The 17,020-nt window shown below is 34.0% G+C and overlaps 1 protein-coding gene across 1 annotated transcript; it reads right to left on the minus strand.

Moving 5' to 3' along the window:
* Window positions 1–8,538: 8,538 nt before the first annotated feature.
* On the minus strand, window positions 8,539–11,374 carry LOC149564193 (protein trichome birefringence-like 6). Its single transcript, XM_089824119.1, has 5 exons — window positions 11,016–11,374; window positions 10,503–10,680; window positions 10,106–10,284; window positions 9,011–9,169; window positions 8,539–8,875 (listed from the first exon to the last, which is right to left on the minus strand). Exons 1-5 carry the CDS (start codon window positions 11,339–11,341, stop codon window positions 8,539–8,541), a joined length of 1,179 nt encoding a protein of 392 aa, XP_089680245.1. The 5' UTR covers window positions 11,342–11,374.
* Window positions 11,375–17,020: the final 5,646 nt, after the last annotated feature.

Consider the following 17,020-nt stretch of genomic DNA (forward strand, 5'->3'; position numbering starts at 1 on the left):
GGCCATAGTTGGAAGATTGACTGCATTCGAGCTAGACAACTATGATAATTATGTTCCAGCTACCAAGAACATTGAATCAACATTTGAAGCCAAGCTTTCACTCAAGGAGAAAGGCAAGAAGATAAAGGATCCTCAGTCAGATAGTGATGAAGAATCAGAATAAAGTTCGGATAGTGATCTTGAGGTGGTTGAAGCTCTGCTAGCAAGGAAATATTTAAGAGGCAAAGGGAAATACAAAAGTAAAGTTCCCCTAATCTATTTTTCTTTTGAAGAAATTGGACATATTGCTGCTAGGTGTCCAAATAAGCAGAACAAGGATGAGAAGAAAGGTCACAAGTACAATGGTAAGAAAGACTTCAAATCATTCAAGGATAAAGGTAAGAAAACATGTTTCATGGCTAAGGATTCTAATGATTCTGGTGATGAAGAAGAAGAAGAAATTGTTTACATTGTTGTAAAGGATGAATCTGATAATGATGAAGAAATGGAACTCATTTCTCATGTAAGAAAAAATGATACATGGATTATAGATAGTGGTTGTTCTCATCACATGATTGGTGATAAAAATAAGTTTGAACATTTTGAAGACTATGATGGTGGCAGTGTGAGACTTGGTAATAATGAACCTTGTTGCATAAAAGGAAAAGGAAGAATCTCACTGACCAAAGAACTTGTATGTGATAATTCATACTAGGTAGAAGGACTAAAAAACAATCTGTTTAGTGTGGCACAACTACTTAATAATGGATTCAAAGTGGAATTCATGCATGGAAAGACAAGACTACTGGATGGAAAAGGAAAGCTTATTGGATTAGGCAGTCAAACAAAAGGTAACTTGTTTTATCTTGAACTTGGTGAATGTTCATGTTTTATTGCTCAAGTTGAAGAAAGTTGGTTATGGCATAGGAGGTTGTATCATGTGAACTTTGATAACTTGGTAAAAATAAGTAAATTCAGGAAAGTAAGAGGCATTCCTAACATAAAAAAACTTGAGGTTGGTCTATGCAAGAATTGTCAAATTGGAAAGATGGGAAAGACTAGCTTTAAAAGCAAGAACTATCAGTCTAAAGAAATTTTAGAAATTGTGCATATTGATTTGTATGGACCTATTGGAATTGAAAGTTATACTAGTGAAAAGTTCTTCATTCTTTTTGTTGATGATTACTCAAGAATGATGACTATCATGTACCTAAGAGAGAAATCAGAAGCATTTGAAAAGTGCAAACGGTATTTGGCCAAAGTAGAAAAGGAAATAGGCAAAAGACTAAAATGTTTGAGGTCAAACAAAGGTGGTGAATTCATTTCACATGAGTTCAATAACTTTTCCATTGAAAGGGAAATCAAAAGATAGGTTTCAACACCTGGAATTCCTAAACAAAATGGAATAGCTGAAAGAAGGAACAAATCTATCATGGACTGTGCAAGAACCTTAATGATTGAAAAGAGAATTGCTATCAAATACTAGAAGGAAGCTATCAGCACTACAGTTCATACCTTGAACCGAGTATGGCTGAAGGACTCATTCAAAACCCCCTATGAGTTATGGTATGGCTACAAACCCAATGTAAGTTACATAAAAGTATTTGGAAGAAAATGTTACATTTTGAAAGCATCTAGAAAAGGTAAATTTGATGTGAAGGGCGATGAAAGAATATTTTTGGGATATTCTTGCAAATGTAAAGTATATATATGTTTGAATTTGTCTACTCACAAAGTCATAGAAAGTGCACATGTAAAAGTTGATGAGTTTGTAGAAAGAATTGAAGAAGAAAGCAAAAGGGAACCTGAAGATTACAGGAGATTTGTTTTCATTGAACCTAATATAGTGCCAAGAACACCTGTCATTTAGAAATCTTCTACTCCAGAGTCTTCTGTAACCAAGTTGTAGGAAGTTCAAACTGAGCTAATGCCTACCGAGTTGCAAGGACTCGAGTTGCAAATAGAAGCTACCAAATCAACAGTTGCCGAGCTCGAGCAACCAGAACCAGAAGTTGAAGCACAAAAGGATAAAAATGCAAGTCATTCAAAAGGCAAGGAGCCTATGCTAGCCAAGTATGTCAAGAAGCATCATGCACCAAATCAGATCATTGGAGATAAATTTGAAGGAACAATGACAAGAAGTAAGTTGAAAGGCACTTGTTTACTTGCTGATTTTGAACCTAGAAATGTCAAAGATGCATTAGAAAATGAAAGTTGGATTGAAGCTATGAATGAAAAGATAGAACAGATAGAGAAAAACAAAACATGGACTCTTGTACCTAGGCCTAAAGACAAAAATGTGATTCGAACTAAGTGGGTATTCAAAAACAAGTTAAATGAAGATGGTAAAGTGTCAAGGAACAAAGCTAGACTGGTATGCAAAGGATACTCTCAAGAAGAAGGTGTAGACTATGGAGAGACTTTTTCTCTTGTTGCAAGATTGGAAGGTGTCAGAACCTTACTTGCACATGCTGCATACAAAGGATTCAAAGTTTATCAGATGGATGTCAAGTCACCATTTCTCAATAGTATAGGGGATGAAGAGGTTTACATTGAACAGCCTGAAGGTTTTTTTGATCTAGATAAGAAGGACATGGTCTACAAATTACATAAAGCATTGTATGGTAAAACAAGTCCCTAGAGCATGGTATGAAAGATTGCATAACTATCTTATCCAGATTGGTTTTCAAAGAACTAATGATAACAGTAGCTTATACATAAAGGAAGGACTAGATAATAAGATTGTTTTGGTAGAAATATTTGTAGATGATACTTTGTTCACAGGAAATGATGATCTTTGCAAAGAATTTTCAGAACAAATGAACAAGGAATTTGAAATGTCAATGTTTGGTGAGATCAAATTCTTTGTTGGTCTTCAAATTCATCAGAGTAAGAATGGCATCTACATCACTCAATCTAAATACATCAAGGAGATATTGAAAAAGTTTGGTATGGAAGATTACAAACTAGTTGAGACTCCTATGTGTACTAGATTGAAACTTACCAAGGATGATGAATTAAAGGAAGTGGATCAGACATTGTATAGATCTATGATTGGAAAGTTGCAGTATGTAGTGCACACAAGACCAAACATTGCCCTTGTAGTAGGAATTATAGCAAGATTCTCAGCAAAATCAAAAGAAAATCACATGATGGCAATCAAAAGGATCATGAGATATTTAAAAGGAATTGAAGATTATGGATTATGGTATAAACTAGGAGGAAATTTGAATTTAAAAGTGTTCACTGATGCAAATTGGACAAGGAACATTGATGACAGAAAGAGTACAAGTGGAGGAGCTTTCTTTCTTGGAAAGAGGTTGGTTTCTTGGACAAGTAAAAAGTAGAACTGTACATCCCAATCCACAGTAGAGGCTGAATATGTTGCTGTAATAGTAAACTACTCAAACATTGTGTGGTTCAAACAATTATTGGAAGGTATGAAGCAAAAAATCAAAGAACATGTTGTTATGTTTTGTGACAATACAAGTGCAATCAACATATCCAAGAATTCAGTGATGCATTCAAAAACCAAGCATATTGCTATAAAGTATCACTTTGTCAGAGAATTGGTGTAGGATAAGGAAATTAGATTGGAACATGTCTATACAAAGGAACAAATTGCTGACATATTCACAAAGTCCTTACCTAAGGATGCATTATTGTATCTAAGAGGTAAGTTAGGGGTCATTCCCCTATCTAAAGCTCACTAAAATACAATTTTAGTGATGCATCAACAGAAATAGAATTGAAGATCTATCAGTTGATGTAGCAAAGTAATGAAGACATTGCATATGAATTAGTACTTTAGGTACACTAATGTATTTGGCATGTGTTGTGAAAGAGGGAGAGTTTACCATCATATCTTTCTAAAATCTGCAAGAAAAAGAGTGTTTATGTAAGAGGGAGAGATTACTATGAAAGAGGGAGATTACTGTATTTGAGGAGTTTTGTGGAATGAAACATAAGAGGGAGAAGCATTTTGTTAGAAAAGACTTGTTTTCAAATTTTATTCTGCTATGACATGTTGGGTTTCCATCAATGCCAAAGAGGAAGATTGTTGGATACAATTTCTCAATTGCGTGTTGTCTTTGATGTTACACAAATGTCATATCAGTCATCAAACAGAGTCTACCAAGCTTAGTTGGTCAGCAAGGGAAAAGACAAAGTCTACCAAGCTCAGTTGGTCAGCAAGGCAAAAAAATAGAGTCTATCGAGCGTTCTCAGGCTTTACCTTGTGCAGACAGTTGTTACCGACCTCACTCAATCATCAAAGGGAAATATGGCAGAGAGAGTTCTTATCGAGCTCTCATGGACAACGAAGGAAATTTAATTCTTACCGAGTTCACTTGGCAGCCAAAGAATTTTGCAGATTTTGCAGTATTAACCGAGTTGAGATGGTTAACTTAGGAAATTGTTTCTGGAAGCAGTGCTTACCGAGCAGGGTTAGCCAATGAAGGATTTCATTGTTTTGTGGAATAAAGTTTATTTGTTTAATGTAATATTTGTAGCTGACTGTTGTATGGTTTATTGATAAATGTAATGTGTGAATGAGCTGACTTGATAATCTGAATGGTATATATAAGAGGTCAAGTTGTGAATTCTTAGTGTGTGATGGATTTGATGTGATATGAATGTGAAGGAGGACTGATTATTGTGAGAGTAAATTTTGAAGGATGATCAGAGATCATTGAGGAGCAGCAAAGCTATATTTGATTGAAGAGGATCTAATGGTGCAGAATAGAGATATGTAATCAGAAAATTCAGTTGCATCATATTCAGGTCAATTCGTTGTTACTTTCTAACCATTATAGCAGTGATTTCAAAATCTCTTAACAGAGTTGGTTTAACAACCATTTGTAAATCCTTTAACAAAGTGGCAGTTTAGTTGAATTGTTCTAAAGACCTCTAGCAAGGCCACTCCTAATAGGGTGATTAAATCCTCTAACAAGGTCACACCTAATAGTGTGTATTGTAACCTTTAACAATGTTGGCTCCTAACAAGGCTCACTTTAGAAGAGTGAAAATTGGTAGCTAGTTACTTCATGGTTTTTCTCATATTGGGTTTCCATGCTAAATCTGGTGTCTCTTGTGTTCATGTTGTTTACTTAAAAATCAGTAACAAGTTAAGCTACCTAGTTATAACATTTTTGTAAAGTGTTTACCGAGTGACAACAGTAACTAGTTATTTAAGACATTTAAGGGATCAGGATTTGTTTTTGTGGTAACTGATTCACCACCCCCCGCTCAGTTACTTCATCTATAATTCCAACAATAGAGGTGGAAATACCAAAATGAGAGTTTGACTAAGAAAATCCCCTATATAGCGTCAACCAATTTATCATATATGATGAATTTTGGGTTTTATATTTTCTCCTCTTTGTTATGACATCATGACTAAAAGAATTGAACTTGTGTCAAAAAAGTATGATAAGGATGAGGTTACGATGACATTTTTTCATTTACTAAGAAAAAATAGGCCATGGGTGGATTGGAGAATGATTCCCCCTCAAAAGATTTATCAAGTTCAATAGGCCTTGGAGGGTTTTTTGAAAATATGATTTAGAAGTAGATTACATGACAAGAGGATGTGCTAATGCAAAGGGTGAATTACTTGATATGATTGACATAATATATGTAACTCCAATATTAAAGTAAATTTTTATTATGGATCAGGATTGATGTGTGATTTTATATGTCTATTCATTATGAAGTGTTACATAAGTGTATATTTGGTGAGGATCTCTTGGTAATGAAAATAGTTATAACAATACATTGGGAACAAAGATGTATGAGGAAGGGAGGACGTTTAAAGATAGGTGATGGAAAAGATGATGGGAAATGGTGAATGCTATTTGAAGTAACATATTATTTATTTGAAGAGAATTTTATTATTTGTTTTATTAGTCCATGTTATGTGGTGTTATATGAGGGGTCTTGATGATGATGCACCATGTGTGTAAGTATTGATAGTAAAACATGATTCTATTGGTCATAAGGCCTTAAAATGGCTAAAAGCACAAGGTAAAAGACCCTCAGGAGGAGAGCTTAAAAAGTGGCAAGACCTCAACAAAGATAGAGGGCTAGTAAAGCAAAGAGCTTGAAAGGGTCTAAAAGGTTGAGAAAGTATAAAATGATGATAAACTTTGAAAGATTGAAAAATGATGAAAATGAAAGGAATTTTCAATAAAGAGATTAAATTTTGACACATGGGAAACTAATTTGTTCAACTTCTTGGATGAAGGATCTATGAAGGCCAAAATCAAAGTCAATCAAGGGGTACACATGGAGTCTCTAAGTGATGCTACATAATGTAGCTAGGTTATTTGTTCAATCTTTGGAATTTTCTAGGATGTCATCAACAATGTCTAAGCAACATGTCATGCAAAACAATAGCCATGGTTCACTGATATGCAACACCAAGATTTGCAAGTCCAAAGTAATAATTTAGTAACATGAAGTTTGCTAGTGGGTGATGAAAATATTCTTGTGTTGATCTTCAAGTGTGATTTGGGTTTTGATTGTACCTAAAAATTGTCCATAAGAAGCTCTCATGACTAGTTGTTAGGTCTAGTGTAATGTCAATATTGGTCATAGAAAAGTCATCCTATGGGTATGTCTTGTTGATATCCCAAAAATTGATACAATACTCAAATGGAATTTTCTTTAGCTCATCAATACTATATTAGAGACCAATTTAGGATACTTAATGGATTAAATGAATATGACATCCAATAGCTCCATATGATATTGTGTTAGGAGCAAGGATAACTTTAAGAAACTTCTCCAGAGAAAAATATATAAAATGTCATGGAAATCAACATTAAATGTGCAAGAAAAAATTATATTGAGGGCAATTTTTTTTGTTTGGGCCAAGGGATAAAATTATTTTCTATTGGCAAAATTTTCCTTTCCGTATCAAAATTTAATAATAATTGTGGCGAATTAATTAATTTTTTTGATGTGTAAATAAATGCAGGCAATTTTTTTTTGTTGGTCATAAACATTTTTGTAATATAAGAGGGGAATTAATTGTTTCATAGGGCACAAAATATTAATATAGTTGGCTAATCTATCGGTTGCTACAAAGAGATTATTTTATTTTTTGGTGAATTTAGATCGTCACAGGTGGTCCATGGCCCACATGCCAAGTGTACATTGTATAGTGTATGTAGTCTGCCAATCCATTAAGATTCAATTAATAATGTGTCATTTTTTTTTGCCAACTTGGTCGTCATCACTTTTCATGTCATCATTTTTATGGTGAAAGGAATTAATCTAGACCGTCGATGTAAGATAGATCAATGGCCTCAACTCTATTTCGAGCCTAATTTTAAATGTTATAAGATAAAGTCTAATTCTTCCTGAAATTAGGACACGTGTCCCAGAGCCCAAAATATAAAAATAGTGTGCTAAACAAGGGTAGTTGGAGACACATCAGTAAAATGGTAGGCAATGCTCAACACGAGGGAAAATATTATTTTATTCTAAGGGCAAAATAACATTGTCCAATAAGAAAACATTAGGGAAAGGTTGGTGAAAATTTTAAAATAATTGTCCTAAATGTAGATTACATTGGCGATTGAATTGGGATTTGGGACCAATTATGTGTAAACTAATGAGTGATTAGCCTAAGATTTGGACCGAAACTATTTAATATCTTGGTGATGTGGTTGGCCCCACATGTATGTTTTGTTAGGCAAATTACAATATCCCAGAGAGACAGAATTGCCAATTGGCAAAGATTTGCCACCTAAAAAATCACTACTTAGGAGAATCGCACCCCCCACCCTCCTAGGATGCATTATTTTTCTTAGCTTCAAGTGAACCATGTTCACAATGGTTTACAAAACAAGGTGACGAACAACCAAAGACAAGTGCAAGCCTAGCATGTTGACATAAGGCTATGAAAATATATCAAAGAAAATGTGAAGCACAATAGACGTTTTTATTCATGTAAAGATGTAGGGTCACTTCTATCTATACGATCGTACGGTCTTCCTCTATAACTAAATTGTAATATTTAGCCTCCTCAATAAGGAGGGGTGTCTTCTCTTGAAAATGTGTAGGTGTTAAGGGAAGGTGTAGCTCATAATCAATTGGAATGTCATTAATGAGTGTTAATTCATATGGCTCATTATGATTTGTTGATTCTTCTTAGTCCTCAAAATGTGTTGGTAAACATTCACTGAGACCTTTCATGATATCCATGAGGTATATGCCATAGACAATGAAATTTTTTTGATAGAAGATGAATTTAAATATTCTCATTCATTCTTTTTGTGTGCACTCCTCAATTTTCTCTATCAATTTCTTTTCAAATTTGTCTATTTAATACTTTTAAATATCATATTAAATAGATAAAACTGAAAAAACCATAAAACTAGACAAAGAGAATTTGTGAGGTGAATTGGATGATTCAACAATAAATAATGAATTATAATGACAATTTATTATTCAATAAATAACAAGGACCTGCTACAACTGTTGCTTCAGTGTAAGCCAGTCCCTAGCTCTTTATTAGGGAAGAGTATCTCGAGACTGACACGCTCCTTTACTTTAAACAAGAAAAGCGTAGAGGATGTTATTCCAGACATCTGGGAGGCCAGGAAGACACCAGTGGCTGCAGTCTGAGTGGCCATAATCATTTTTATTTGTCATGTTTCCATACTTGCTGGTATAAACTGATGGATGTGCATCCTTTCTGTACATTGACATTTCTGTTATATTCAGCAACTTCACCTCCACACTTTTCTTGCTCTCTTCAACTACCTTCTCCATTATTTCCATCTTCCTCTTTTCACCGTGAAATCTTTTTGCCTCCCCCTCCATTTTATGAATGGGTTCTGTCTCATTAAAGCATCCTCCACCAACCATCTTTCCCCATCCCTTGCCACTGGATCACCATTTACCAAATTAATCAGCCTCAAATCTATGACTTGTGAAGTTTTGTTCACAAGTATGCCTTCAAATCTCATATAGTTTTTGACAGTAAGGAAAAACAAAATATGAGAAGTAGGATGAAAGTTACTGGAAGTGCAGAGGTGAGTAGCCTCTGAAATAAACTCGGGTTTTGTCAGGGTTAATATGACTGCTAATCCATTTGATCCATGTCCACATTGCCTTCTCAAAAGCAGCATGCTCTTCCATGTAAGGGATGACTTGCCCTCCTTCCTCGAAATAGTTAATCCTGTTAAAAAGAAAGCCCACAGTATCAATACTATCAATGTTTGAGTTGTTAATAGACCCCTGGCACTCTATTTAGGACCTCTCATGATGGATTATGGAATGTGGTTTAAAATATTGATATAAATAAATTTGGACAATTGAATTTGAAAGTGCGACACACATTTTTTCTTTGGGGCATGCACACACATCTGTAGCACACCCGTATCATTCAAACCTGAGGTAGTTTCAAACCTGAGATCATAGTGATAACCTACAATCTCAAGCTCAACCACTATACCGAAATGGATTGGACTATTCGCCCAACATTTCCCCTCTACAAGATTGAGGTTTGTATACATCACAGGAAAAAAAAGAGAACTAATAACCCTGTAATGGCTTCAAATGTAGATTTTTTCAGAAACATGAAGAACAAGGAGATACTAGTCTTATATATATACTACTGTAATAAGGAAAATGGAGGCATTGATCTTGTAGACGGTTTGAACTTCGGATTATATATTACTGTAACAAAAATGAAGGAATTTAATGCACAGACAAATTCAGAGATATCTGTGACAATTTCATATATGAGTAATCATTTTTTTTTCCATTTCAACAATAATGGAGGAGAAGCTGCTAACCTTCAATGCAGATTAAAATATAAATTGCTCAAAAAAAATGGAAAAGGAGTTGTCAGCCCCTTCCATGCTCTGAAATACAAAATGCTACAACAAGGAGAACGAAAAAGAAAAAAAACAGTCAATGGGCTCTTGGTCTACTCATAAAGTTGAAAGATTCTCAAAGAGCCTACCAGGGATCAAATTTGACTAGGTGCATGGTGGTTCCGACATTGAAAAGGGATGAGACTGGGATAATGACCACCATATTCAGTAGCTACAAATATTTCGTGGAAGACCTCCATGAAAAAGAAATGAGAAAAACAGAACAAAATATATACCCTTTGTGGGGTTCTGGGTGAGTCCACCAGTGCCAACTGTTGAAAATCAAAATGTCAGCATCTCTCCAGTGCTTTGATTGTTGAGAAATCACATCAATCCTTAATGTCTCTCTACCAGTGTTCCAGTTTGGCTGGACCAGGAATGGAGCCCATGAAAATTCTATGGAACAATTGTAGTCCTGTAAACAATGCCCAATGCTCAAACTGCTATATAAACAGAAATTGAAAATCATAAAGTAAGAACAAATATGAAACATTTTCTTGGTGCTCTCTTATTCTTATCTTGATGGTGCTCTCTTTCTCTTATCTTTATGATGAATCACAGAATGTGATCTCAAATATTGATGCAAAAATAATCACACAATTCAATCTAAAATCATAAAATTATCGTAAGTACCTTTACAAAATACTGGAGGAAGTAACCATCATCTTTGGTGTACATGTTGCTTTCATCATATGGCACTGCTACCCTCAAAAGACAAAGCATGGATTGCCACTGGTTGCGGTTAATGGAGTCTCCCACATAAACAAATCTTTTGCCTCTTAATGCTTCCAACATTTTCAAGGCATCAAACCTGCAAACCAAACCATCAAAATAACATAGTAAAAATGTATGAATGTAGTGCAAATGAATGTTTCTGAGCTTAACAATGTAAGAATTTCTTTGTATGAGAGCAAATCCACCTAAATACCTCAAACAATGTGTTGGTTTATGCTAAATTGCTAATCCAAACCAAAACAAGATATTCACTTGCACAAACTGCAGTTTTACCCTTGTCTGTGTACTTTCAAAACTTTTTACTTTTGTCTAAATTTGTACCTTGCCATACATAAAAGGTGATACACTTAACAATAATGAAATCCAGCCAAAACTCCTTTTGCATGAGCAATTGCAGCATGATTTACGTACCGAGGAAGATCACAATCGTAGGGTTGCCATCTCCACCTCTCATAGCCAGAGTCCACTCTGCCATTCTTGCGGCAATTGACATCAGCACTGGCAAAAGGGCAAGGCCCATCTACATATAACACATACGATTCATCATACACCCATTTTCCTCTGTAAAGGTCACAAAACCCATCTTTATTGTGTGAAGTTGAATCATTACTCTTCCCCTGCTGGTCTTCCTCCTCTGCCATGGAAACATTCACATTTTTCCTATGGTGGCCTTGTCCTTCTTCCACCGCCATGGAAACATTCTCATTCTTCCCTTGGTGGACTTTTTCCACCACCATGGAAACATGCACATTGTTTTCATGGTGGGTGCCTTCACCTGCCATGGAAACATTCACATACTTTTCATGGTGGTTTTCTTCACCTGCCATTGAAACATTCACATTCTTTTCTTGGTGGTTTTCATCACCTCCAATAGAAACATTCACATTCTTTTCATGGCTACTTTCTTCCTCTGCCATGGAAACATTCACAGTCTTCTCTTGGTTGTTTCCTTCTTTCACCATGGAGACATTCATATTCTTCTCCTGTTGACCATCTTCCCCCACCATTAAAACATCCCTAGTCTTCTCATGGTCTCCTTCCACTGCCATGAAAACATTCACATTATTTTCTTTTTGACTTCCTTCCCCTGCCATGGAAACATCTACGTTCACTTCATGCCCTTCTTCCACTGCCATAGAAACATTCACATTCTTTTCTTGGTGGTTTTCTTCCACCACCATGGAAACAGTGACATTCTTCCCATGGCCTTCTTCCACTGCCATGGAAACATTCACATTGTTCCCATGGTGGTCTCCTTCTACCGCCATAACAACATTCACATTCTTACCATGGCGGCTTCCTTCCACCACCATGGAAACATTCAAGTTCTTCTCTTCACCGTCACAAAACTTACAAAACTGCAACATGGGTGCATTTTGAAGCCATGATTGATCTCCCTTCCATATGATGAAAAGCCCACAAATCATAAAAATGGTAGCAGTCCATCCCACAAATTTTATACTTAAATATGTGCTCTGCCTTCCTCGTCCTTTACACCTCATGAAAGCTGTCCAAAAGACTCCAATTCGATTCAGCTTCTTAACAATAACAGAATATAGCAATTAGAAATACAGTAAATGTTCAAGCTTTATGGTAGATTTATAAGAAGGGGCGAAAAAACATAGTTACTTGATGACCGCCAATGGTCCGAAACATTTTTTCTTCTTTTGTGTGACTACTGTCTTGAGCTCTTTTGACTTTCATAGCTGTTTAGGGGACACCGGATCTACTGATCTGAGAAAACATAAATGCGGCCTATTCAAATTTACAGACTAGTAAATATGTAGAGGGCTTCCAACTCACCATACTGATACAATGATAAATGATATATGTAGCTTTTACAGACTAGTAAATATGTAGAGGGCTTCCAATTCACTATACTGATACAATGATAAATGATATATGTAGCTTTCACCTTTATTCACTGAAGTCATTAAATTGTTGTAAATGGTATGTTTATAGCAGGTAAATAAGCTTAGCTGGTTGATTGGTGCATATTTAATTTTGTGATTAAGCATTTGAATACAATATAAATATATTTATTTGTCTATTGCAACATTATTTTATCTGGTAGCTGTGCTTCTAATGACTGTTAGGGGAAGTTATAAGTGATTAATAGCTTTATATATTGTTTGAATTTTTACTGTATTTATTAGGTTGAAAGAAGTGTAAGATGTAAGGATGGGAATGTGAGAACTAAAAAAAGATTAAAATGGAAATTTTATAAAAATATTTTTCAATTTTTTAAAGTCAAAATTCTACTTTCAATTTAACAAATGCATGTAGAAAAATGACATTAAAACAATTATTTAAAAAGCAATCATTAATATCTTTATGTTGTTTGAATTTTCATTGTATTTATTACGTTAAAGGATATGTAAGATGTAAGGATGTGAACGTGTGAACAAGAGCTATTTAACAAAAAAGATTAAAAGAATTTTTTTATAAAGATATCTCTCAACTTATTAAAATCAAAATTCTACTTTCAATTAACAAATGTATGTACAAAAAATAATGAGGAAAAGAACAGAGGTGGAGACACGATGGATGAGGACATGACTACGACATTACCGTCAGCAACTTGGATCAAATGGGTTAGAAGAAGCAGGAGCATATGGCTGAGGAGATCCAAAAAGCCTATGAAGCGGCAGAAACAATGCAAGAGCTGAAAAGAAAGATGGAGGAGTAACATAAGTTTTTCATTTCCTGTCCTTTTGTCTAACCAGTTTTTGTAGTTTTTGGATTTTGGCTTTTTTCCTGTTTGTTGTCCTGTCCTTTTAGTTGGCCGTAGTACTGTGGCTGGGCTTTAGTGCTTATTATCAGCCTTTTGATATGTATGGACTGTGGTTGAGCTTTTGTAGCTTATTATCAACCTTTTGATATGTTTTAACTTTTGAGATTCTTATAAAATCTGTTTTTCTAATAAAAACAAATATATGGACAAAAAATAATATAAAAAAAAAAGAAAAAAGAAAAAAAAGAAAGAAAGCCAGCCAATGCCATTACAGCAAGGACCTGTACCCGTTCAGATAACGTTAACTCTATGAGAAATATCTTATAATATATGATCACCAACTTTCCTTAAATCATGCAAAAGAAAACCATGCAATTCCTGTTTTAAGATGATCATATATTCAAACTGTTTTGTGTAAGTTTCTTTATATTTTGTGCTAGCCTATTGCATGCATTGACAGAATTAACCTTGGAAAGTGGAAATATGCCTAGGAAATATTAAAGCTAACTGAGTCAGATTTGGTTGACTCTACCCTTCAAATCTACGTCTATTTTCTTTGATCTTTCCTATGAAACTTTATTCAGTCCATGTCAAATTAAATTAATTGTTTCTATATGCAAGTCTTGAATTTGTTTTCTGATGCAGCTGCTCCAGCTGTTAATCTATATGAGACTTATTTGATAATTGAAAAGTTTGTTCTAACAAAATTATAAGTTTTCTTAAACATGTTGGGATCCTAATCAAATCTGTTAAAAACTTAATTTAGCTTGCAGTCATGGATAAAAGGAAGCAATATTTCAACCTCAAGAACAACACCAAAAAAATCACATAAAAACATATCATTATCCTCTCTCTAATTTTCTCTCAAAAAATATAATGTTTATTTGTGTCTGGGATTTTGATCATTTTCTTCTCTCAATGATCACCACTTTTATCACTTCTCTCCGGATTTTTTCAATATAATCACATGCTTAAGAATCAAGGTCAATGTGAGTTGAAATCTGTCGGTAAGCAACGACTTACTTCTGATACTTTTTGTTCTTATAAATTTATATTTTTAGGCATACAAATGTTGCACGCCAACAAACGCTGGTAACTTCCGGGGTCTTAAAATACTTTTAAAATATATATCAATTATTAAAATATTTTAAAATAATATATATAATTATAGGATGTAAATAAGATACTTATTAGTCAAAATTTAAAATATTTGTATTTGATAAATAATTCTGTTATTATAGTGGTTTTAGAATTCAATATTGTAGTTTTATGTCTAAATCATTAATTGATGTTTCATATTAATTGATTATCAAGAATTTGTTTCGTATGAAAATGAATGAAAATGAATGGTACCTAAATAATTGAAGTATGATAGCAATATCATAAGTTGACTTATAGGAGAAAATATCTCTTATTTATCAAACAATCTAGTATTTTAAAATATGAAAGTATCAAATGATCTAAAATAATACTTTAAAAAAGTAAATAGTTATATATTATATTTCCATGGTGAAATGAAATTAAGGATGAGAAGCACATGGGCCGACAAGCATAGGAATGATTTATGGAATTCGTGAGATGGAGTTCTTATAGATAATAGAAAGAATTGTAGTTCCCATATACAATGGTCATTTGCATACTCCCCCATAAGTTCATAGCAAAGGGGATTGCTATAGGTAATGACAAGTATAAAAAAAATTCACACGTGCTATCGTCAACCATTGAAGGAGAGATATGTATCATCAATAATCATCAAACATGTGTTGACAAGTATGATTGAATAAGAAAATTCATAGACATATAAATTACATATATACATATACATACATACATATGTATGTACACACACACACACATATGTGTGTCTATATATATATAACATCTGGTATACTGCAAGGAATGGGGTGAATCAGTATAGCCTTAAAAATCTAAAACATTTCAGTATTTGTCCACATAAAATATTTTAATTTTGTTCGGAATGAAAGAACTAAAAGAAAAAGCACAATGCTACATAACATCAAAATTTTATCATGGAAACCCAAGATGGAAAAAAGGTTTGGAGAGGTCTAACTCTCAACTGTTAAGTAATCAATTAATTAATAGATGGGTGTTCATTGTTGGTGTGGTTGACTATCAGTTTGGCTCACTACCCTAATACAAAATGGCAATAATTGTTGATAATATAAATTTGAATTGATAATTATGTATCTATAAATGCACCAAGTATAGTCCTAAAAAAATTATAGATCTTCACTTTACCGATACTAGATTACATCAACAGTTCATATATTATAGATCACAATATAGATATACAACATCATTGATAATAGAGTGTTACAAATACAATTGTTGAGGTTGTCTTGCTTATATACTATGATCAACATGTATCCTTTCCATGTCCACTGAGACTCAAAAGTAAAATCCATGTAAACAAAATGTGTAACTATCATAGGGTAGAAAAAAATGTTCCATGTGTACATTCCAAAGTACCCACATATTGTATTGTTCATGAAGTAATGTTGTTGAAATTGTCGTTGATGTTACATAGGATCAGAGTAGAAAGGTGTAATTGTGTTTTATTGACATATCAATAATGATGGTATCAATGAAAACCAAAAAATCTCCCCCTTCGTTATTGTACCATCTTAAAATGGAAGCACCCATCCCTTAGTGATTTCATGAACCACAGATGGACATGTGCTCATTCTACTATGTCTTTCCATTTTTCCCAATTCTATTTTTAGTCTTCAAGACCTTCAAGATCATTTTCCATGTCATTCCTTAGGAATAGATCAACCTATTCTAGAATGGGTCAACCTAAGTCAACCCCTTCCTAGGAAGAGTTTGACCAGGTTGACCTCTTCACTAAGGGAAAGAGGCCTTGGGATTGAAGTTCCTTAGGGTTTTTAATTATTTTCTTTTGATCTCCAATCAACCTTCTTTTTTTTTCTACCCAAAAGCAAGTATTAAAGGAGGCTTGGGATCATTTTCACATTAGAGGCATTCCATACAACATTAGAGACATACCATAACTCAATAGAGATATCCATGTGCACTCAAGGCATTCATGAGTTCAAGTAAGGAAGTTTCCATCAAGCATTCAAGACACTCAAAGTTTCAAGGATCGTTTGTGACCTTCTTCTTCAAGATCTAGCATTTTTTGTTGATATCTAATTGAAAAGATCATTTGTTTAGAAAGTTTGCTAAAGAAGACTTTGTGTTTCAATCATTGTTTTGTCACTGATGTCAAACTTGTTATATGCTGGTAAGATAATTGCTTATATGTTTCAAATACTATCACTTAGTTGATTGATGAGGAGGATTTGATCAACAAGATGTAACAAAAGTACCTAGAGGAAAGGTTGAGTTATGATTATGTATTGAAGTACAAGAATCAATTAAGATAGTGATAATATAATGTATTAATGATCTACTTGAGGTTACAAAATGACTAGCTACACTTAGAAAGTTCAAAAGAATAAAGTTAAACAAATTTCATTTTCCAAACTTGACCAAGTGGACAGTAGGTACTAAGCAAAGTTAGTGTAAGCAGAGCAAAAAGTTAGTTGGAGTCAAGTGAAAGTAAGTTCTAGTGGATGTCGAGAAAATTAGTAGATGTTGAGTAATTTTCAGTTGATGTCAAGCACTAGTAAAATCTAGTTGATGCCGAGTGATTTTACAG

The sequence above is a fragment of the Cupressus sempervirens genome, chromosome 4, assembly GCF_028749045.1.
Source record: "Cupressus sempervirens isolate cs-2001-9-10 chromosome 4, ASM2874904v1, whole genome shotgun sequence".
Taxonomy (NCBI): domain Eukaryota; kingdom Viridiplantae; phylum Streptophyta; class Pinopsida; order Cupressales; family Cupressaceae; genus Cupressus; species Cupressus sempervirens.